The sequence below is a fragment of the Carassius gibelio genome, chromosome A8 (assembly GCF_023724105.1).
Source record: "Carassius gibelio isolate Cgi1373 ecotype wild population from Czech Republic chromosome A8, carGib1.2-hapl.c, whole genome shotgun sequence".
Lineage (NCBI taxonomy): Eukaryota > Metazoa > Chordata > Actinopteri > Cypriniformes > Cyprinidae > Carassius > Carassius gibelio.
The window spans coordinates 25960453-25985232 of NC_068378.1; the positions used below are offsets into that span (position 1 = coordinate 25960453).

General features: G+C 32.8%; 1 protein-coding gene across 1 annotated transcript in view; it reads right to left on the reverse strand.

Annotated features, from left to right (window-relative positions):
- The window catches only part of LOC128019030 (eIF-2-alpha kinase activator GCN1), a 53077-nt gene that overhangs the window by 14411 nt on the left and 13886 nt on the right, over positions 1 to 24780 (reverse strand). Inside the window, exons 18-43 of the mRNA XM_052604977.1 lie at positions 22332 to 22491; positions 22068 to 22257; positions 21858 to 21982; positions 19851 to 20029; positions 19675 to 19768; positions 18965 to 19078; positions 18683 to 18881; positions 17477 to 17626; positions 15725 to 15906; positions 14627 to 14707; positions 14390 to 14533; positions 14183 to 14307; positions 11243 to 11432; positions 11048 to 11118; positions 10111 to 10276; positions 8757 to 8951; positions 8415 to 8661; positions 5204 to 5325; positions 4745 to 4859; positions 3538 to 3717; positions 3207 to 3427; positions 2006 to 2074; positions 1784 to 1922; positions 1498 to 1694; positions 229 to 371; positions 38 to 155 (exon numbers count right to left, since the gene is read on the reverse strand). Coding sequence (XP_052460937.1) covers positions 38 to 155; positions 229 to 371; positions 1498 to 1694; positions 1784 to 1922; positions 2006 to 2074; positions 3207 to 3427; positions 3538 to 3717; positions 4745 to 4859; positions 5204 to 5325; positions 8415 to 8661; positions 8757 to 8951; positions 10111 to 10276; positions 11048 to 11118; positions 11243 to 11432; positions 14183 to 14307; positions 14390 to 14533; positions 14627 to 14707; positions 15725 to 15906; positions 17477 to 17626; positions 18683 to 18881; positions 18965 to 19078; positions 19675 to 19768; positions 19851 to 20029; positions 21858 to 21982; positions 22068 to 22257; positions 22332 to 22491 — 3916 coding nt within the window. The remainder of the gene's footprint in view (positions 1 to 37; positions 156 to 228; positions 372 to 1497; positions 1695 to 1783; positions 1923 to 2005; positions 2075 to 3206; positions 3428 to 3537; positions 3718 to 4744; positions 4860 to 5203; positions 5326 to 8414; positions 8662 to 8756; positions 8952 to 10110; positions 10277 to 11047; positions 11119 to 11242; positions 11433 to 14182; positions 14308 to 14389; positions 14534 to 14626; positions 14708 to 15724; positions 15907 to 17476; positions 17627 to 18682; positions 18882 to 18964; positions 19079 to 19674; positions 19769 to 19850; positions 20030 to 21857; positions 21983 to 22067; positions 22258 to 22331; positions 22492 to 24780) is intronic.

Here is a 24780-nt window from a genome sequence, read left to right on the forward strand (position 1 = left end):
CTGAATCTACAAGCCCCGTGGTCTGTTCCAGGGTCACCTTATTCGACTGGGTCGTGCCAAAATTGTCATCCTCTGACGCCGTCTCTGTTGTCATCTTCCCTGTCACCCCGGAGATATGGAACAGCAGGTCGCCTAGCAACTGCACCGAGCTGAATCTAAGAGGACACACACACTCAGCATCAGCATCCGTCGCTATGACAACATGATGAAGGGCGTGATGAGAGGTACCTGATCCTCCAGAGGTTGTCGAACAGACCCTGCTCCAGCTCTGGAAGCAGTAGAGCGATGGCCGTCTCGGCGTACATGCTGATGATGCGCTGGCCGGCGCGCAGGGCTGTGTCTCGCACGTACTCGTTCTCATCGGCCAGAGCCTGGACACACACACACACACACACACACACACACAGTTATTATCTTACTCAAACAGACCAGTTCATTTCTGTTTAGGAGACTTTAGAAAACAGTATGAACAACCAATAAAGACAGAAACAGATCAACAGGTCGACAGGATAAAGCATGCTCATATGCTGGTAGCCATTGACTCCCACTGTATTTTTTTCCTACTATGGAAGTCAATGGCAACTTTCTTCAAAATATCTTCTATCATGTTATATATAATTAATTTTGGGTGAGTTATCCCTTCATATAAAATGTGAAGGGTGTAAAGTTTACTTTAGAGAAACATGGATTGATCTGTCATTGCACAATAATTACCAGCAACATTTACTGAAAAAAAAATATATATATTTTCTTAATTTATTTAGAAGTTTTTTTTTCTTATTATTTCTCTCAAATAAAGTGTGCAAATAAACTATTTTTTTTATATTTAAAATAATTTACGTTAATTTATTACATTTGTTTAATAATAATAAAATAAATATTTAATGGTTTAATAATTTATTATTAAGAAAATAAATCGAAATATTATTTTCTTAAATATTTAGAAAGTAAACACTTTCGTACAAAAATAAAAAAATTTGTAAATCTATTTTTCGAACTTACAAACTTTGAGCTCATATTAATTTATTATTAAAAAATACATTTCTTAACATTACTCAAAGAAAACATTAATTGTTTAATAACAGCTTATATAGAAAATAAATCTCAACATTTATTTTATTAAATATTTAGAAAGTAAGTTTTCTTACCAAAAAACAAACATTTTAGTAAATCTATATTTCGAACTCGAACTTTAAACTTTGAGCTAATATTCTTTAGTAATTTATAGTTATTGATAACAAAAATAATAATTTATTATTAAGAAATACATTTCTTAACATAACAAAAAAAAACATTAATAGTTTAATAATAGCTTAAATAGAAAATAAATCTCAATATTTATTTTCTAGAATGTAAAGAAAGTAAACAGCCTCTTAATATTAAATCAAATATTTAATTATAAATATATTTTTCACAATTCAACAGGTTACATTAAACTTCAAGCTCACATTCTTAAATTTGAAAATGCAGGAGATATCCGACGTGAAATCCTCTCACCTTGAGGATGCAGGGAATGATGGGACCCACGTACGGCGTGAATTTGTCCCCGAAGGTCAGAGGGAGGTAGATGAACATCATGATGTATCCGTCTCTGACGTGAGAGGCGATGTCCACCTTACTGGCCGTCTGAACCACGTCTGGCATCAGTTTATCCAGTTTCTCCACACCCAGCGCTGCCATAACTTCAGCCAGACCTGAGAGATGGAGAGGGATGAAGCACAGCATTAATACAGTAAAGCAGAAGGACACACACATGTATGGAGGTGCAGTGATGTTCTCTCACCTTGAGCCGCACCGGATCGATCCACAGAGCTCTGCTCAGACGCCAGCGTCTCCATGAGCCACGGCAGCAGATCGTCGAAGCAGGACTCGCCCATTCCCTTCACCATCGCACCCAGAGCCTTAGCAGACACGGTCCGCACCTGATGGACACACACGTCACATGTAACACAGTCAGTGCATGCTGGCTTCAAGAGTTCCCATGGATCAGTGCGGCTGATGTTACCTCGGGCACGGGGTCCAACAGAGACGCTTTGAGTCCTGGAACCACGCTGGGAAGATACGGAGACAGATCCTGCGAACAAACACAACACCATAATAAACCGAGGAGCCACTTATGGTGAGTCAATAAAGCCTAAAGTGGCTTGATGCTTTTATACAAACATGTTATCCTACTAAGATTTTTCTGCTTGTTTGCTTGGACTTTTTTGGATTTGCGGAACCGAAGCAAAAAGATTGTACTTATTTGACTTATTTGTATATTTATCCTAAAGATATTTTAGATAATCAAAAAGAGCAATTCTTTCAGGATAATTAATCCAGCTGCAGGCTGCATATTGTTTGGTAAACAATACATAACATTTTATTTATATATGATATCAACAATTGAACAAATCGCTTTATAAATAAATGACAAAAACAATGTTTTTTTATCTTGTTGCCAGCACTAGCATTTCTTTTACATTACTGGTTAATTTTTTTATTTAACTTTTTTAGAAAGAAGCTAATACTCAGCAAGGCTGATAAATATATTTAGTATATTAAAAACAGCAAATTTATTAAATATTTTATCAATTTAAAATAGCTGTTTTCTATGTGAATATCTATTAAAATATAATTTATTCCTGTGATCAAAGCTGTATTTTCAGATAATTATTAATTAATAATAAATTAATAATAATAATAATAATAATAATAATAATAAATTATAAATAAAGGACAAAAACAAAATGTTTTATTTTGTTGCCAGCACTAGCATTTCTTTTACATTACTGGTTAATTTTTTTATTTAACTTTTTTAGAAAGAAGCTAATACTCAGCAAGGCTGATAAATATATTTAGTATAATAAAAACTGTAAATTTTTAAAATATTTTATCAATTTAAAATAGCTGTTTTCTATGTGAATATCTATTAAAATATAATTTATTTCTTTGATCAAAGCTGTATTTCCAGCATCATTCCTCCAGTCTTCATGATCTTCAGAAATCATTCTAATATACTGATTTGCTGCTCAAGAAACAAATCAAAAACAATCATGCTGCTTCATATATTAATTTTTAAGGCTTCTCCAAATAGAAGGTTTTAAAAGAACAGTCTTTTTATAGTTACATTTGTTTATATTGCACCAGCTTCGGTGGAAAAGGGAACCAGAGGTTATAAACCTGTTATAGCACACACATTAGTAAAGATATAAAACACTTCCCACCTTCTGGTCAGTGAGCGAGTACATGTTTCCGATGATCTGCGCGGCCATCTTGCGTGTGTCGGTGGAACGGTCCTGAAACGCTCTCTGGACGATGGGCATGATCAGAGCCAGAGACGGAGCGTCGATGAAGTGCACAAACTTGGTGTCCAGCAGCGTTTGCAGACAGTGATGTGTCTTATGAGACGGGTCGGTCAAAGCGTCCAGCAGGATGGGGGAGATCGCTGTCCAGTTCACAATCGCAGTTCAGTGACGGTTTAAACCTTTCATGCTTCATGCATTAAATCCCCAATCACTCACTTACTCATTTAAAAAAAGCATTAATATTTCATACCTAGGATCTCAGGGTTGCGGATGACGGAGCCGATCTGTCGGAGCGCTTGCTGACCGGCTTTCTGCACCTTCACGTGAGAGTCGGTCAAAACCTCCGTCAGTTTGGGAACGATGTTCGGCAGACACGAGGACAACTGTTTAGGAGCACAGTACGCCATCGCACCCAACAGCTCCACCGAGCCTACAGACACACGGAGAGAGTGACCCATAACGATTCAGAAAACAAATACTACTCTTATAACACAACTAGAATTATGTCCAGAACAAGAATTATTAAGAAAAAATATGAAATAAATATTACTAATAACAAAAAGCTATATTTAATAATTAAAAATACTATACAAATAAAATACAAACAATAATTGTAACATTTAAAATAAATTATTTAATAAAAATACAAAAATAATAATGGACTGAATTACCATGTGAAGCCATGATCATGATTAATACATAATAAATCAATGAAATATATATATGTAAAAAAAAAAAAAAATACTATAAATAATAAAACAATGCTATGCATTTTCATGTGAGACAATAACAATAATAATAAATATAATTATATTAAATTACAAAAATATAAATATCATAATTAAAATAAATTATACTACAATAATAGTTAAAATATTATATATATATATATATATATATATATATATAATACAATAAAAAAATAATTGAACAATAATTTAAATATATGATAATAATAAAAATAAATAACTGAATAATAATAATAATAATAAAAATCTATAGTAATAATAAAATAAAAATAAATAACTGAATAATAATAATAATCTATAATAATAATAATAATAATATAATAAAAATAAATAACTGAATAATAATAATAACAATAATAATAAAAACCTATAATAATATAATAAAAATAAATAACTGAATAATAATAATAATAATAATACAAATCTATAATAATAATAATATAAAAATAAATAACTGAATAATAATAATAATCATCATCATCTATAATAATAATAATAAAATAAAAATAAATTTACCATGTGAGACAGTGATAAATAAAAAAATAATATGTAAAATAAATAAGTAAAAAATATATAATTATAATTTAAATAAAAAAAAAAAAAAAAAAAAAAAACAAACAAAAAAAAAACCCAGTAATCATATCTCTTCAGCAAACAAATGCCTGAACACTACACTCCCAAAAAATGACTCTGCATCTTAAAGCGGACCTGCTTTAGTTCTCCAGGACTCCTCCTCCAGAGCCATCAGCAGAGACGGCAGAACCAGCTTCACGCCGTGAGCGCTCAGGTTCCTCATCACAGCTTTAGCGCAGTCATCCGCCGCCTGACACACAGCAAACATCATGCAACATCTCAAAACACAGATGCATTCGTATGCAACCTCATTCTAACAAGATCAGACACCACAGATTAAGGAATATTCACTTTAATGAAACCAGCAACAAAAAACAAAAAAAAATGCAAAACCAAAGTGACAAAATCACGTCCAGTCGAAACATGTCTGAAGCTTCAAGTATGTAATGCAGGATTTTGGACCAATGAGATTTCTCTGTGGGCGGGGCCACTCTGTGCAACACGAGGAATTGAAATCCAGTGGCTGGTTAGGGTTACAGAAAATGACCATCTTGTTACGATGCGAGTTAAAAAGTATGAAACAAGAGTTTGTACCTCTCTGACGTACTGGTTCCCGTCACCAAAACAGAGCAGCAGGTGAGGAAGGACGTGAACCACGTACGGCTCAAACAGCTTCCCCAGCATGTTACACAACATCTCGAACGCAAACAGAGCACCTGTGACACACAACCACAACTCTTTATAGCAGTTTTAACTTCTTTGCATGTCTTTTTCTTTCTTCACACTGCATGTTTTATTCATTATTTATTTGGCTTTATTTAATAGTGAAATACATAAGAGTAGATACAGAATTATTGGGTAAAAAGTAGGGAACAGGAGCGGCACACAAGCTAGACTCGAACCTGCTTCACCCACATGAGCACCACAACTCATGCACCGGCTCAAAAGAGGATGAATTTATTTAGCATTATTTCGTTATCATACATCATGACTGAATTGATCAGCACTTGCATTGTTGTTTTTGATTCGAGTTTAGTTTTAGTCTAGTGAGTCTTTGTTCTGTTTTATTAATTTGTATTTTTTTACTGATTTATTATTCTTAACTTATTTATAGAGATGTTCCGATACCCTTTTTCTCTTCCCGATACCGATTCCGATACCTGGGCTCAGGGTATCGGCCGATACCGAGTACTGATCCGATACCTGGGTGTGTATCTGTAAATACAGCTGTATATACTACTAGCCCTGTGTAAATTGCTAGAATTCTTTTTATGGTGTGCTTCAGACAGATCCCTCAATAAAACATGAACAAATACATGGTGAACTACTGTATTTATTACAGTATTTTTATTATCTAACATGAATTTGACAGTATTATTTATTTTCATATGCAAAAAAGAACTTCAAATGCAGCCAAAAATCTAACACCGCAAACTAAAAAAGGTATTTAAGTTTTACAATATAACTGTATAAAAAAACTGCAACAAATAAGTCTAGGAATATAAAAAAAGATCTATTAATCAGATAATCTCTTTACAACAAAACAAGTAAAAAACAAGCAACCATCTAGGCATAATTATTATTATTATAGAGACGTATTATTATTACTGTAGGCTACAACAGTAGCTTTATATATTGTCAATTTACTCATGTAAACCAAACATTTATTTTAATGGGCTGCCATGAAGATCTTTGAGTGTCTGTGTTTATGATATGACAGTATTCTCAAATGAAACGGTAAATTCTCATGAAGTGACGGTTTATGCGTTCGTGTCCTCATGACACACAGCAGAGACTACAAAACAGCGAGCTCTCGCGCATCTGTGCCAGTCACCCACAGAGATGTAGATTTTGCGGGAGTAATATTTAAATAGTATTTTGCAGTTTAATATTCACAGACACTAGTATATATTCGGCTACTGTCTGGAGCCCTGCGTTTTGACTTACACGGAAGCGACTGAACGCAGTTGCCGGTACTGAATATACTCGAGAGTCTGTAACTACCGGTACTACAGAGACATACTGCTAACCACTGATCTATAATATAGAAGCGGCTTCACTGTCTTTTGGCAGTTTAGAATGTGATGAGTGATCCAGTCATATATAGATCAGGGCTGCTAACGCGTTTTCATTTCTTCTTCGCTGCTCTAAACAGGGGTTGCTTGTGGCAACACAGCACAACTTCCTGTGTTTTCAATGCATTTTGAGCAGCGAAGAAGAACCGTGCAGCGGTTAGGCAAAGCTTGCGGTCATAACTAGGTATTTTTTAAGAAAATGGTATCGGATCGGTATATGGGTTCATGTACTCGCCGATGCCGATGCCAGAATTTGTTGTGGTATCGGAGATATTTCCGATACTAGTATCGGAATCGGAACAACTCTACTTATTTATTAATAAAACAATTTTTGAAAACAGAGTTAACTTGTCTAGAAAAATATATATATTTTTAATTATTAGATAAATTACAAACAAATCCATATATACACGTGTATATACAGTACAGACCAAAAGTTTGGAAACATTACCATTTTTTATGTTTTTGAAAGAATTTTCTTCTGCTCATCAAGCCTGCATTTATTTGATCAAAAATACAGAAAAAACTGTAATATTGTGAAATATTATTACAACTTAAAATAATAGTTTTCTAATTGAATATACTTTACAAAAATAATTTATTCCTGTGATGCAAAGCTGAATTTTCAGCATCATTACTCCAGCCTTCAGTGTCACATGTAACATCAGTCGATCACATGATCATTTAGAAATCATTCTAATATTCTGATTTATTATGAGTGTTGGAAACAGTTCTGCTGTCGAATGTATTTGATCAATAAAAGGTTAAAAAGAACTGCATTTATTCAAAATAAAAAAAAATTCTAATAATATATTTTCTTTACTATCACTTTTTATCAATTTAACTCATCCTTGCTGAATAAAAGTATTGATTTTATGTAAAGAAAAACAAAATTACTGACCCCAAATTACTGACCAGTAGTGTATATTGTTATTACAAAATATTTATATTTTAAAAACATAGCTTTTTTTTTTTTTTTTTTTTTTTACTTTTTATTCATCAAAGTATCCTTAAAAAGTATCACATGTTCTGAAAAAATATGAAGCAGCAGAACTGTTTCCAACTTTGATCATGAATCATCATATTAGAATAATTTCTAAAGGATCATGTGATAATGATCCTAAAAATTCAGCTTTGCATCACAGAAATAAATGATCATTTAAAGTATAATACATTTAAAAAATATTATTTTAAATTGTATTAATATTTCACAATATTACAGTTTTTTTCTGTATTTTTGATTAAATAAATGCAGGCTTGATGAGCAGAAGAAACTTCTTTCAAAAACATTAAAAATAGTAATGTTTCCAAACTTTTGGTCTGTACTGTATATATGTGTGTGTACTTAGATTTATACATCAATATAAACATAACATCAATTTATACAATAAATTTTTCGCCTTTAAAGTTGAAAAATGAAGTTCTTAGCAATGCATATTATTAACCAAAAATGAAGTTTTGATATATCTACACTAGGAATTTGACAAAATATCTTTATCTTTTCTTAATATCCTAATGATTTTTGGCATAAAAGAAAAAAAACTATAATTTTGACTCATACACTGTATTTTTGGCTATTGCTACGAATATACCCCAGAGACTTAAGACTGCTTTTGTGCTCCAGGGTGACGCATACCAAAAAAAAAAGTGGAATATATTATCTGTCACGCCAGTAAAGCCCACTAAACTGAACGGGAGCTCACGCATTGATGAGTTTCCAGCTCTCTCACCTTCTCTGCGTCTGGAGTTCTTCTTGTCCTGGATGGCGTCGGTCAGCGTGGTCATGATTTCCTGCTGTTTGAGAGACAGGATCCCCAGACCTTTGACCAGCCCGGCCAGTCCGTACGCCGCTCCCTTCCTCTCGGCGTATTTATCGCTCTCCAGCAGCAGCTGCAGGAGCTTCTTCACCATCCCACCCGCGTCCTCCTTTATAGCAGGAACCAGAGGAGGAAGACAGCTGGCCACCGACTCCTGGACCTGAGGACGACCGGACACAACTCAGAGTAAACGGAGCATCTGTCATCATGTGTTAATATGCCGTTACTATCAGCAAACACACGGACGGAGCTGACCTGCTGTGAGGGGGTGGACAGGGCTGTGATCAGCTTGGCCACGATGGGTTTGACTTTAGGGTCACTCTTGTCCAGATGTTTGGCCAGAGAGCCCATGAGGATGACCACGCTCTGCCGCACAGAGTCATAGTTAGCATCCTGCGGAGCGTTCTTCAGAAACTCCTCAAACACGGGCAGCAGCGAGCTCACGTTCTCCTGAGAGACAAACACAGAGTCAGTTAGAGCATCATCTATATACTATTATAATATGATTTCAGATTTTAAAAAAGGTTCTTTTTCATTTTTAAGTTTAAGTAGGTTTCATTTCTTTTTAATTCACGTTTATTTTTTTGTTTTTCAGTTAGTTATTTTAGTGCTTCAGTTTAAACCTTCAAATTTCAGTTTCTAATTTCCATTTAGTTCTAGTGTATCGCCTATTTTATTAATAATTTCATTTGATGTAAATGTATATTCAATTGTGCATTTTTTTTAAATGTACATTACCTGCTGAAAAATTATATTTTTATTTCATTTATAAAAATGCATATTCACTTTAGAAATGGAAATTATTTGACGAGGGAGAATATTGCATTTTAATTTAATATTATTTTGCAAGAATGCATATTCACTTTAGAAATGTAAATTAATTGAAGCGGCAATATATTGCATTTTAATTTATTTAATATTGTATTTTAATTTATTATTTTGCAAGAATGCATATTCACTTTAGAAATGTAAATTAATTGATGCGGCAAAATATTGCATTTTAATTTATTTAATATTGCATTTTAATTTACTATTATTTTGCAAGAATGCATATTCATTTTAGAAATGTAAATTAATTGATGCGGCAAAATATTGCATTTTATTTAATTTAGCTGGAATGCATATTTACTTTAGAAATGGAAATTATTTGACGAGGAAGAATATTGCATTTTATTTACTATTATTTGGCAAGAATGCATATTCACTTTGGAAGTGGAAATTATTTGAGGCGACAAAATATTGCATTTAAATGTATTTAATTTTGCAGGAATGCATATTCACTTTAGAATTTTTTTTTTTTTTTACGAGGCAGAATATTGAATTTTAATTACTATTATTTAGCAAGATTGCATATTCGCTTATAAATTTAAATAATTTGAGGTGGAAAAATATTGCATTTTAATTTAATATTGCATTTTAATTTACTATTATTTTGCAAGAATGCATATTCACTTTAGAAGTGGAAATTATTTGAGGCGGCAAAATATTGCATTTAAATTTAATTTTGCAGGAATGCATATTTACTTTATAAGAGGAAATTATATTGGTGGTGGAGAAATTTTTATTTTTTATTTTTTAGTAATTCTGTTCTGTGCTCTGGACGGAGTACCTTGCCGTGTGTGTTGAGTGCAGACAGCGCCGCGTCCAGCATGCAGCGCCGCACCTCTGCGTGTCTGTCGTTCAGAGCGTCCGGCACAAAGAACAGGAAGAGGGGCGTCACCTGACTCTCATCCAGAAACTCAGCCAGTTTGTTGAGCGCCAGAGCAATGCCACACCTGCAGACAGGAAACGCATCACTCACCAGCTCTATCCTGGAGGAAACTATCAGCCAGACGAAACTTCATAAAAACTAAAGTAGTTATGTTCACTAAATAAATCAATTAAGAAAAAGAAAAACTCAAATCAATCAACACAAAAAAAAGTTATATATTTTTATAATAACTTTTTAATAATTCTGACATTTAATCTTTCTGACAAAAGATCACAAATAAATCAAATAAAAACAATTTTTTTTTAATAAAAATAACTAATATTCCCACAGATGTTGTTCAAACACATTATAAATATTCAAATTAAACTGAAAATCACAAAATACTACTGACAAATTTTCTAAACAAAACTGTAAAAAAAAAAAAAAGATTCCACAGATGCTGTCCAAAGACATTAAAAATGTATAATTTAAATAAATATAAACTAAAAATGAAACAAAAGCAAAATATAATATAGACATTCAGTATTTATAATTTTCCTAACCACTCTGACATTGCCACAGATGTTGTCTGAAGATATCATAAATTAATGAATAAATAAATAGAAACTATGAATGAAATAAAAAACAAACAAAAAAGCAGACTGAAATCAAAAACAGAACACTAAAAATTTGACATTTTCTTAACTATAATTTTTATGTACTGTGACACTGCCACAGATGATGCCCAAAAACAAATTAATAAATGAAAACTAAAAATGAAATAAACATAGATATAGAAACCTAAGTCACTTCAGTTTCTATAAAACTCATGGAATCATGGGAAACGTTCCCTCACCTGGCCTCCCATTGGTCAGGAGGAGATTCAGAAATGACTCGTCCCAGAGCGTCCAGAACAGGAGGAGGTCTCTGAAAACACAGACATTAGTCAAAGCCGTCACATTCACTCATTCAGTTTTAAACAGCAGGGCCATGAATTAAAGGTGACCGGGAATGATTTCTCCGATTACTCTCAGTGGTCAATCTGACTCACGTAGAGTTTCTGGTGGTAGATCTCCGTGAGTTGGGTCAGGACGGTGGCCGACTGCTCGTGGTACTGGCTGACGGCGCTGGACAGAGCCTCGGCCCCCGCCGAACGCACCGCCTCCTCGTGGTGGATCACATCCTCAATCAGGAGCGCACAGAGTTCAGGGACCAGATCCAGACACAGAGCCTGCCAGAGTCTGAGACCATGCACAACATCTCAACTACAACATTCAGTCAGTCCGTTTATACAAATGCAGAATTATCAATTATTTTAGCAGGTGAAATCTTTATTTATTTTTTTTTTTTCATTTTATATTGACATGCATACATGCATTCACTTTAGAAACGTTAATTATAGCTGCTGAAATTGATGTTTCTAAAGTGAATGCATGCTTGCATGTTAACCCCTTTGCGTGCAAACATCGCTGACGGCCCCAGTTTATTATTGTTTCACTTTCACAGCACATTAAACATCACTGTCTTACTTCATCTGGACAAACTGTGCATCAATGGAAAGTTTAAAGACTCAAGCTTCGATATTTGACCAATATTTTGATAAAACATTGTTGCAGTGACAGATATTTAGTGATTTATGTCAGGAGTGCAAAATAATAAATCCGTATTATGCCACATTTTGAATAGAAATTCACAACTCACTCATAATCAATCACGTCAAGAGCGGTTTATTTGTGTTCACATAGACTCACTGAACAGCGTCAATAAGGATTTATAGACAAAAGATGCATATCTGCGGAGATATATGGATATATTTACTGATGTTTACTTCATATTTCTTCAGACAGAATCGTCATTTCTATTCATTTTCCACGGATTTACGCGATCAGATGATAAACAGCCTCTCCCAGCGATCTGTGTGTGCGTGCAGTAGTCACAGCTCGTGCGGTGTGTGACTCAGACTCTGATTGGGTCTTTCAAACGTCCATCTTAGAGTTTCATATCTGGACACCGCCCCATCGTGTCACATGCTTCCTGCACACTTCCTGGTAGTTATCTGGCCAAAACAACACTGAAACACCTCTGTACACACAAAATATCCGAATAATAAACCCGCGATTACGATAGTAAAGCTTGGTATGAGAATTTCTTGAGATCTGGGGCGTTTTTATAAAAAAAATCGAAAATGTACATCGGAAATGCTAACTTGTGCAGCGATGAAAAAGGCTACAAATAACATATTTTTACAACAGTAAACGACCAAATTCCACCCCTGATCGCTAAAGGAAGTTATTATAAACACTCGATCGGGGTTTAAAGTGAGTTTTAAGTAAAAGTGTACTAATAATTTCATAAATTGTCAGATGTAGCTTGATGCTAACGTTAGCACCAATGCTACTAATAGCAGGTGCTTTTCTTCTTCATAATGCATTTTTGTCTCAATAATTCACGTAAGGTCGTAAGAAAATGTTTTGTTGTATTTTTATAGTAAGACTTTTGATAAATAAGGGCTAAATGCAAAGAGAGACTGAAGTGAGATCGCTGCTTTGTTGCTTTGTAAAGCCTGAAAAACCACAATCAAGGCTAATAAAGGTGGAATAAAAACAAAAGAATAATGATAAAAGAATAATGCGGATAATGTGTCATACCTGGCGGAGGTGTGAAAGACTCGTTTGGTGAGAACAATACAATCATGAAACGGGCAGTTTTCACAGCCAAACACACATATAAAACACACATCAGTGTTTACATGTGAGATCTTACAGAGATGACAAGGGCCATAAATCAATCTGATTAGCCTTCTCTAAAAACACACATGACATGGCCTTAGAAAATATTTCATAAAATTCACAGTTTTACAGATTCGATTATGAAATTTTTTATGAAGTCTTGGAAGACTTGTGGCCTTAGCTACACTGTGTTTTCAAACTCATTTCCTACATCAACATTTTTTTAAATACATTTAAAACATATGTTTTTAATATTTTTATTTTTGTTTTTATGTTTGAGCTTATATATCTCTATTATCATAACAGTCCTGAGTGATTCTGATTCCTGAACAGTAAACTTTAAAGTGTCAGCTTTGTGAACAAAGGTTGATTATGTATCTAGTCAGAAAGAATCATGAGCAGAAACCTTTTTATTTTGGGTATGTAATTTCGGTCTCCATGCCAAAAAAGGGGGGTTACTAGTAAGGGGTTAATATACATATTATATATTTTTTTGTATCATTTTATTTTGACAAATCCATATTCACCTTACAAAATATCAATTATTTTAACTGGTGTAACAATAGGTCTTATTTTTTCTATTTCATTGAAACAAATGCAAATTCACTTTAGAAATATCCATGATTTTAGAAGGTGAAATAATGTATTTTAATTTCATTTTATTTTGACACAAATGCACTGTCACTTCAAAATGTCAATTATTTTAGCTGGTAAAATAATATATTTTATTTTCATTATTTACAAAAATCCATATTCACTTTTAAAAAGTTAGTTATTTTAATTAAGTTTAGTTTAAAATTATTTTAGTAAGTGAAATAATGTATTTTTATTTCACTTCATTTTGACACAATTTAGAAATGTCAATCTTTTTTGGCTAGTAAAATAAAATTAATTTATCTACACAAATGCATATTCATATTTTAGTATTTGAAAACGTATTTTAATTTAATTACTTTTTTTTTTTTTTTTTTACAAAAATACATTTTCACTTTGAAACTAACACAAATGCATATTCACTTTAGAAATCTCCATGCTTTTACATGGTATAATAACATTTACTTTTACTTTATTTTACTGACACAAATAAAAGTGATAAATCAACAGAAATTCACTTCCACAACAGCACTGGAGTCCACAAGATGAACCATTTATCAGATCCACATTTTCAAATCAACATGGTTTGTGTTTAGCTTTAGCACCAACCAAACTCATGTTAGGAGCTTCACCAGAAGCTGTTTGTGTGAAAATGTGGCATGACTCACTTCTCCGCCAGAGCTCTGCCCTCCTCCTCCACATCAAACTTGGCCACCCACAGTCTCCTCAGCATCTTCAGACCGCTGGGGTCAGCGCTGTCGGTGGGCAACGCCAACTCCATCTCCAGCAGACCCTACACCAGCGAGGCGACAGGCTTTGATTAAAAGGATTTCATAATGTAATTGCATACGCATTAGAAAGAGAAAGGCACTGACCCTGAGCGCAGCGTCTCTGACAGAGAAGCACGGGGACAGTAAAGCCTCCAGCAGAGCGTCAATCTCAGGCTGTTCGGCGAGCGCACATCCCTCCTCCCCTCCAGCGCTGGCACAGAGCGCCGTCAGACAGCCTGAGGCCAGCACCTACAACACACACACACACACACACACACTCCGTCACTACCTCTGCTCAAACAGTGTGTGCGTCGGAGCGCTGTCCTGGATGCGAGTCTCTACCTGGAGGCGAGGGGTGGACGTGCCGATCACTTTGGTCAAGAGCTGCAGCATACTGACTCTAGGAAGCAGCTCTGGGCCGTTCTGGACAAACAGAACAAGACAATTATAAACTGCCGGGGTTTCAGTTCTACACACTTAAAATAAATGTGCATTTGTGACATTTTTATGAGATTTTACTTTAATACATGCACAGTTAAAGCTACAATAGGTGAATTTTTTTTATATATCTATTCTAATTTAATTGTAAAAATGTTTTGACATGAATAAAATTTAAATTTGAATAATTTTATATAGATAGACATTTTTATTATTGAATTTGTAATATATATTTATTTATTAAAAAGAAAGAATTTACACTTTCATAATTTTAATACTTTCATGTATTAGATATTTTATTACAAATGTACTGTATATTTTTTGATAAAGATAACTGAATATTTTTTTATTTTATTTTATCAGTATAATTTTAATACTATCAAAATAACTTGTTTTTAATTTATTTTTCTTGCTTGTAAAGGTATAACTGAATATTTTTTAATATTTGTGAAGTATTAAATAAAACTTATTTTTTAAAAATGAATATGATTTTATTTTCAATAATCTTTAAGATAAAACTTTATATTTGTATCACTGAATTTGTCATTCATTTGTACATTTCTTTTTATACCTGAACATAATTGTAATTTTTTTTTTTTTCTTTTTGAACTTTTTTATATTATATAATAAAAATATTATATGAGTTATACCAGATTTTTTTAATATATATCTGAATTGACATGAAACAACACAAACCAACTAAATTCTGATTTATATCATAATATCCCTGGAGCACCTCATTGTGGTCAGTTATTTAATAATTCCATCATTCTCTCCAAGTCACAAAAGAAAATCAAGACACATGCACTGGCTTAATTATGGCATTCATTTGCATGATACCTTTATAAACCTTTATATGCCTTTATAAAATAACTAATCAAATTCAAATCCACATGTCAAAATTTCCAGACAGATTTCAATAATAGCATATATGACAGATCAATAAAAAAAAATAAAAAATAAAATAAAATACAAAACGACTAGCTGAGAACCCAACTGTACCTCGTCTGCAAGCGTGTCGTTGGATTTGGCCCGTAGCTGTGCGTGCGTGTTGATGACCTGTAGAGCACGGGTCATCACAAGCTCGTCCTCCTCTGAGGATCCACTGCTTTGACTCAAAACCGCTTGAAGCAGCGGGAAACAGAAGGAGAACGCTGGCGCCGACAGGACAAATGCACCTGATCCTGCAATTCAGACACAAACACACCTCTAATGAGTCTTTAAATCAAAGAGATGCCATAACAAAAGACCTTCAAACTACATGTCTTCAATGCTTTTTGACCTATGAAGTCCTTTTTCTTGCATCAAAACCCATTGTGATATGGCATGCCATTTCAACATTTAATGCTTAAAACAAACCTGTTTTGATATGGCATGCCATTTCAGCATTTAATGCTAACATCTTAGCATTGATTTTAATGCCACTAGTACTTATTTTTTAGCTTCTAGTATCTATTCTATTAAGAGCTAGTGCTTCTACTAGTTCTTATTCTTTAGATACTATTTCTTATTACATACTAGTAAGTATTTCAATAGCGACTATTAACTATTTTATTGTTATTAGTAACATTTAAAGGGGTCATTTGATGCAATTTATATTTTTCCTTTCTCTTTGGAGTGTTACAAGCTCTTGGTGAATAAAGAAGATCATACAAATTTGCAAAGACTAAAGTCTCAAATACAAAAGATAAAGCTGGCAATTATGGAAATGTGTGCTTGTGGTGTTCAGCCAATCACAATGCACTGGGTAAGTTAGCCAATCAGAGCAGACTGCTCCTCAGAAGGATGGACTTTGTAGAAAACGACACGTTTGAGAGAGGCGGGGCATAGAGGACCTACAATAATGTACAGTATTTGAAAAATAATGAACATTTTTGAACATTAAAACATGTCAACATTCTGTTAGACCAAATACAAAAAAATAATGATTTTTAAAATAGCATCATATGCCCCCTTTAACATTTTTACCATTGACTTCTATGGAGATCTGTCATTCCAATATCAGCTATTCAGATTTGACTAGTATGTATTCCACTTATGACTAGTATCTTTTAAGATTTTACTAGTATTCATTAGATACTAGTATTTATCAAATACTACTATTTTTCATTAGATACTAATACATATTTAATAGATACTTATAGTAATTCATTAGGCACTAATATTTTATCAGTAGTATTTTGTTTTTAGAGACAAGTATCTTATAACTGTTACTAGTAACAAATCTTATTATCCTAGTCACAACTGCTTTTTTACTTGTCTTATGTTATGCCTAGGCAGAATTGCCACTGTACAGTTCAATTAATAGGTACTAGAATGTATCTGAAAAATAAGTACTAGTTCCTAATTAATAACTACTAGAATATAAAAATGTACCAGTCACTATTGGGATACATACTAAACAGCTGATTACTGAATGACAGTCACTACTGAAATAACTACTAGTATTTAATAAATAAGTACTAATATCAAATAATAAGTAGAAGCATCAATATCACAAGTAATAAATAACTCCTATATTAATGAGTACCAGTATCTAATAAATAAGTACTATTATCTTTTTAAACCTAACAAGTAGCTGAAGAATAAGCACTTGTAGCTAATGAAAAAGTACTAGTACCTAAAGTTAGTACTAGTAGCATGCAAACAGATACTTGTTTGATTTATTGATTAGATGTTAAAACGGCTTGCCATAGTTGACATTTAGCTTTGATGAATGTCCCACGTGTGTGTGTGTGTGTGTGTGTTATTCACCGGTCTTGCCGTCTCTCTGAAGTGCCGTGTTTGTGTGCAGCAGTGAGATGGTTCGTTGTGTCGCTGTGTCCAGATCTTCTTGAGCCCAGGCAGGATCCAAATCACACTCTGGCTTTAGCTGGCGCAAGGTCACATGACCCACGAGAACCGCTAATTAAACAGAGAAAAACAGAGATATTTGAAACACATGAAACCAACCGTTATGCACACATGCAAAAATTATCTCAGGAAGCTTTAAACATGCATTTGCATTAAAACTAACTTACATTAATCATTTATATGTGAAACAAATACACTAAATAAGGTTAAAACTGTAAAGTAAAGACATTTAATGAACATAAACACTGTTTCTGTTCTGCTGTATTAGCATTTAAAAATCATTGTTTAGAAATTTTCTGAAAAAATTTCTTGCTGGTTAATAGATTTTGAAAATGTTATTATTTTATTTACATAAATATGTTTTTACTTTACTTATTTTAGCAGGTGAAATAATGTTTATTTGTACAAAAATGCATATCTTTCAAAAAAGCCAAATATTTTTGCTGCCAAAATATATTAATTAATAAAATATATTATTTTTGTTTCATTTACACAAGTGAATATTCATTTTTGAAATGTAAATTAACTTAACTGATCAAATAATGTATTGTTTACTTCATAAAAGCGTCTGCTAAATAAATAAATGTATATATATATATATATATATATATATATATATATATATATATATTTTTTTTTTTTTTTTTTTTTTTTAAGGAAATTTAAATGATTTTATTCTGTTAATATAAAATATTGAAATACACAAATGTAGAAAATAACACTTTTAATAAAATTGTTTTATTTAAAAAATATATTCATTTATAAATATAAATTTTGTTTTAACATGAAACAGTTATTGATTTTTAGACAAACTTTTTTTTATGTCAATTACTTTAGCTGTTGAAATTATTTTTCTTTTCTTTTTTTACATCTGATTTTAATTACACAAATGCATATTCACTTGAGCCACAATCACACACTAAACCAAAAAATACAATATCTCTTACTGATATATGCAAAAACATATGGGCAGCATTAAACATGCACTTGTATAAAAAAAAAAAAAAAAACCTTAATTTATATGCAAAAACAAGGACTTTTAAAAACAAATGAAGACATTTAATAAAAGTAAACAAAGTTTAAACAAACAGGCAAAAGAAAGCATACCCAGGTAGTGCAGTTCTTTAGGCATGAGAGTGACGCCGATGTGCAGGAAGACCTGTTTGATGCGTGGAGCAGCCAGAGGAGACTGAAGCAGGGGCAGAATAACCTGCAGGACTCCAGGAAGATGCATCCAGATGAGAGGAGGATGACGGGCCAGAGCCGCCTCCAGCAGACTGACCGCACACTGCAGCTCCAAGTCCAGCTGAGACAGAACAAGAGAGAAAGTGTTTGGTTTACGCTGAAGGCTGTGTCTCAGGTAACCTCTGGTACCTTATGACCTCTCACCTCCAGCAAGCGCTTGCGGATCCCCGACTCTTTCTCCAGCTGGCTCTGCATCATCTCCTTCTGCTTGCTGGTCAGCTGGAGCTCCTCTTTGATGCCTTTCTTCTTCTTGATCTCCTACAAGACAAACACGAGCTCAATCAGATGTGCTGTATAAAACTGAATGCACTGCAACATACGCTGTATCCCACAATGCAAAGTACTTGTTTCATTTCCAGTGTGACTGGTGAACTATAAATATAAGCCAAGATTTTTTTTATGTATTTTGATCTGACTGCCAAAATACAGGCTTTTAATTTCTTATATATTATGATTTATTATACAAATATGCAAAGATATATTTTTATTCTACTAATTGTACATTATTATAATTAATAATTATATAATTATATACACACATATATATGCGAAATAATAATAATAATGTACAATAAATCGAACAGAAAATATGATAACATTACATTAAATTATTACTGTATATTTTATTTATAAAACATACATGTTAGAATTACATAAAATGTTTATTATAAATTCAAGATATCTCAGTTATTAAATATATTTATAATTTAATTGATAATTTAACGCTTTGAGGATTAATAAAGGCGCATTACAAATAAAATGTATTAATTCATTTTTGTTTTTCATCATAATAAACACTAAATTAGTAGTATAATTTCTATTTGAGTGGATCATGTGTTGTAGTTCTCACTCACCTCCTGAAGCTCCAGTTCAATGATCTGCTCTTTGAAGGAATACGCCTTATTCTCTCTTTTAATGTTGCCTTTCTTTGTGCTCTCCTGCTGAGCGCTGTCAATAATGAGACAACAACGTTTACAACAATCCATGCGATTCTCATTCCTTCATCTCGATCTTGTTCAGCTGACTTTACCTCATAATGATGCTCTTGTCGTAAAGTTCTCCCTCCGGGGTTTTCATGATGGCATACTCCTGACGCGTCACCAGCCTCAGCGCCGGATTGGACAAGCGCTGGGTCACATGATCCATGACACGAGGCAGCAGTCTGGTGGGAGACAGAACCGACAGAGAACCGACCGCATTCTGAACGGCCTACGACAAGAGAGAGAGAGACACAATCTCAACCAAAATCCAAAATAAGTCTGTCTGAATCTGGAGAAACACTACAAGCTATTAAATAATCATATTTAAAAAGTTAACACAAAATGAAAAAAAGTTAAAGATGCACCGAAATTTCAGCTGATGAAAATGGCATTTAATTTTTTTTTGGATGTTGTATACTTGTATTATACGACTATCCATTATTTGTATAATTAAACAAACAAACAATCTGTGCATTCTAATTTTGTTGCATAGAACTGAATAAAAATATTATATTTATATTTAATATGAATATATCTTCTGCCCAATTTTATTGTTTTACTTTTAATAAAAGTGTGGTCGTTTTATTGGTTTGCAATTTTTCTAAATGTAGTATAATTAATTATTGAGTTAAATTAAAAAGTCTTACAAAATTATTTTAGGTTATTTAATAAGATAATAAAATAATTATTAAAAAGCAATTTTGGAATTTTCAGTTTAGGTTTAGAATTTTCACTTTGGTGCATCCCTAAAAAAGGGAATTTAAGGTAAGGTAAAGGTAACTTTTTAAAATCACACAATTCAGATTTTTCAGAATTATCAGTTTACATTAGTAGCAATTCAGTTTTTTTGATCACATCATGCAATAAAAGATTAAAAAGGCAACTGTGACTTTCTCACAAAAAAACAAAAAACTAAATGATCTGAGAAAAAAATAAAATAAAAAATAAAGTCAGAACCGCAGATATAAACTCAGATTTGTGGGATATAAACCTGAATAAGAATTATGAGATGTAAACTTGCAATTTCGCGTTTATATCTCCCAAATCTTTACTAATATCTTGCGATTCTGAATTTTCATGTTGCAGTTCTGCATCTATATTTCACATTTCTGACTTTCTCTCTCAGAATTTGAGTTTATATCTTACGACTCTGGCTTATATCTCACAATTTAGTTTTTTGTCATAATTTTGAGAAATAAACTCACAATTGTGAGGAAAAAAAATAATCGTGAGATAAACAGTCACAATTACCTTTTTTATTTTGAACCCCATGGTGGAAACAAGCTTCCATAGATATATCATAAACAGTTTATAAAAAATACTAATCATCAACCAGAATAGACTCTGCTTAGCTTAAAAATACAGATAAAATATTTACAGAATTGCATTTGATTAAATCATGCATTTTAAGTTTAGTTAATCAATATAATTACTATTAAATCAATATAACACTTAATACATGATCGCTCAAAAGTAGGAGCTATTATGGTGGTATAAAACCAAATTCGATGTGCATGAAAACATTTAACTAAAGACTAAATTCAGGTTATATTTAGAAGGGAGAGGCTATTATGTGAGTCTAGGAGATCATAAGTCTAAATGGACATCCATGACATGTGGAGTGCCACAAGGCTCAATTCTTGCACCGCTCTTGTTTAGCCTGTATATGCTTCCACTGAGTCAAATAATGAGAAAGAACCAAATTGCCTATTGAATGAGCACTGTGCTATGTCCGAACTGATTGCACTATAATTTTACAGTTTTTATAAAATCATTTAACTGTTTTTAAATTAATTTTAAGTAAATGTTTTAATCATTTTAAAATTGCTTGTTTTATTTTTTTTTATTTTTCATGATTATTTTACTTTATTTTATGTAAAGCACTTTGAATTACCATTGTGTATGAAATGTGCTATATAAATAAACTTGCCTTGCCTAAATTAAATTTTAAACTTAAATTTTTGGGTGACCTGTCCTTTGCACATATTGCTGCAGCTTAGTAAAATGATTTTGCTAAAAAAAAACAGAGCTGGATAATTAAACACAGCCGGTCAGACCTGATTGTCTGTGTTAGCTTCTAACAGGAGTGGGACGATCTTCTCCAGGTGTTTATCGATGAATTCAGCTGCGTCCAGCTTCATGGTGGACAGCAGAGAAGGCCACATCTCAGACCTGACGGCCACTGAAAGAGAAAGAGCCCGGTTAACACAGGATTCAACAAAAGCTGCTGGAATAACTCCTGCACGGACGCCATCAGAGAGACGGACCGATCGACGGATGATGGCTCACGATGAGCATATCCAAGGCCAGTTTCTCAGTCTCGGCCGGGTCGGTCCACTGAGCTGCCACCGAGCAGATCACGCTCAGAGCGTCCAGCAGGATCCGCGGGGCGATGTAAGAGCGGCCCATCTCTGTGAGCTCGCCCGTCTCCGTATAAACCACGTCTGACGGCAGAATCTGAGTCGAGAGACATAAAAATAAGTAAATTTGGAACACATCAGTGTGAATTGAATTCCTCGTCAATCCCTCACCTTGTGTTTGTTGATGACGACACGCAGTTCTCCCAGAAGGCCGTGGGCCAGACTGGAGCCGCCCAGTGAGGACAGGAGTTTCTTCACGGTCTGCTGAGCACGCTTTCGCACACGCCACAGACGGGAGAGCAGCGCCATCACTGTGGCCTGATGGTACATCCTGAGGACAGCAGACAAGCGTTTGAGTCACATGATCACTTCTGCATTCATGAATTTAAGATTCTGCACTACTGTTGAAAGTCAAAATTGACCCCCTATTTACTTTCTTAACAAATATTCCTGGTCTTTTTGTGAAAACATAAGATTATACATTATTGTATATAAACATGTATGTTTTCAAAATCTGTGTGTTCACATTTAATCTTTTGGCAGAAGCTTTAATCCAAAATGACGTACACATGAGGACAACAGAAGCAAAAGAGCATCAAAATATATTCAGTTGAACGCAGTAAACACAGCAAGCTTATTTTTTTAAATGGATGGAATAGAAATGGAATAGAGAGAGCAAGTGTCAGAGGGTCAAGATTTGTTATATACAATAAATAAAATAAAATAAGTAGATAGAATAAAAAAATTAAATCGAGCATGCTAGTGTTAGAGGGTCAAATGTTTTAGAATAAATAAAATAAGTAGATAGAATAGAAATAGAATTGAGGAGCAAGTGTTCTAAGGTTAGATTTGTTATATACACTAAATAAAAAAATAAGTAGCTAAATAGAAATTAAATAGAGTGCTAGTGTTAAAGGGTCAAATGATTTATAATAAATAGAAAATAAGCAGATAGAATATAAATAGAATTGAGGAGCAAGTGTTAGAGGGTCAAGATTTGCTATATACAATCAAATAAAAGAAATTAAGCAGATAGAATAGAAATAGAATTTAGGAGCAAGTGTTAGAGGGTCAAGATTTGCTATATACAATAAAAAAAGTAGATAGAATAGAAATAGAATTGAGGAGCAAGTGTTCGAAGGTCAGATTTGTTATATACACTAAATAAAAAAAGTAGATAAATAGAAATTAAATAGAGTGCTAGTGTTAAAGTGTCAAATGATTTATAATAAATAGAAAATAAGGAGATAGAATATAAATCGAATTGAGGAGCAAGTGTTAGAGGGTCAAGATTTGCTATATACAATAAAATAAAAGAAATTAAGCAGATAGAATAGAAATAGAATTTAGGAGCAAGTGTTAGAGGGTCAAGATTTGCTATATACAATAAAAAAAGTAGATAGAATAGAAATAGAATTGAGGAGGAAGTGTTCGAGGGTCAGATTTGTTATATACACTAAATAAAAAAATAAGTAGATAGAATATAAATCGAATTGAGGAGCAAGTGTTAGAGGGTCAAGATTTGCTATATACAATAAAATAAAAGAAATTAAGCAGATAGAATAGAAATAGAATTGAGGAGCAAGTGTTAGAGGGTCAAGATTTGCTATATACAATAAAAGAAAGTAGATAGAATAGAAATAGAATTGAGGAGGAAGTGTTCGAGGGTCAGATTTGTTATATACACTAAATAAAAAAATAAGTAGATAAATAGAAATTAAATAGAGCGCTAGTGTTAAAGTGTCAAATGTTTTATAATAAATAAAAGAAAATAAGCAGATAGAATAGAAATAGAATTGAAGAGCAAGTGTTAGAGGGTCAAGATTTGCTATATACACTAAATAAAAGAAAATAAGCAGATAGAATAGAAATAGAATTGATGAGCAAGTGTTAAAGGGTCAAGATTTGTTGTACAATAAATACAAATTAGTACAAAGATTAGAAATTGAATAGAGTACTAGTGTTAGAGGGTCAAGATTTGTTACATACAATAAAGAAAAGAAAATAAGTAGATAGAATAGAAATTAAAGAGAGCGTGCTAGTTTTAGAAGGTCAAATGTTTTATAACAAATGAAAGAAAATAAGCAGATAGAATAGAAATAGAATTTAGGAGCAAGTGTTAGGGTCTAGATTTTTGTCACTTTGGACAAAAGCGTCTGCAAAATGACTAAATGTAAATATATAATAAAAAGGCAGATCGAATAGAAATATAATGGGGAGTTCTAGTTTTAAAGGGGTTAAATGTTTTATAATGAATAATAAAGAAAGAAGATAAAATAGAATAAAGAATTCTAGTGTTAGAGGGTCAAGCATGTTATAATAAGATAAACAAGTAGATAGAATAGAAATAGAATAAAGTGTGCTGGTGTCAGGTCAAGTTTTTTTTACACATAATAAGAAAACAAGTAGATAGAATAGAAATAGCAAAGAATGCTAGTGTTAGAGGGTGAAGTTTCAAATATTTCATTAAAATGCTAACTTTCTTTTGCTTTAATAACATTATTATACATCCCTCTGGAATATTTTAATGTGATTGGTTGCATTGTTACAGTTAACTAAAATTAATTATAAAAACAGTTTTATTAATAGAAATAAAACTGAAATAAAACAAATATTATAC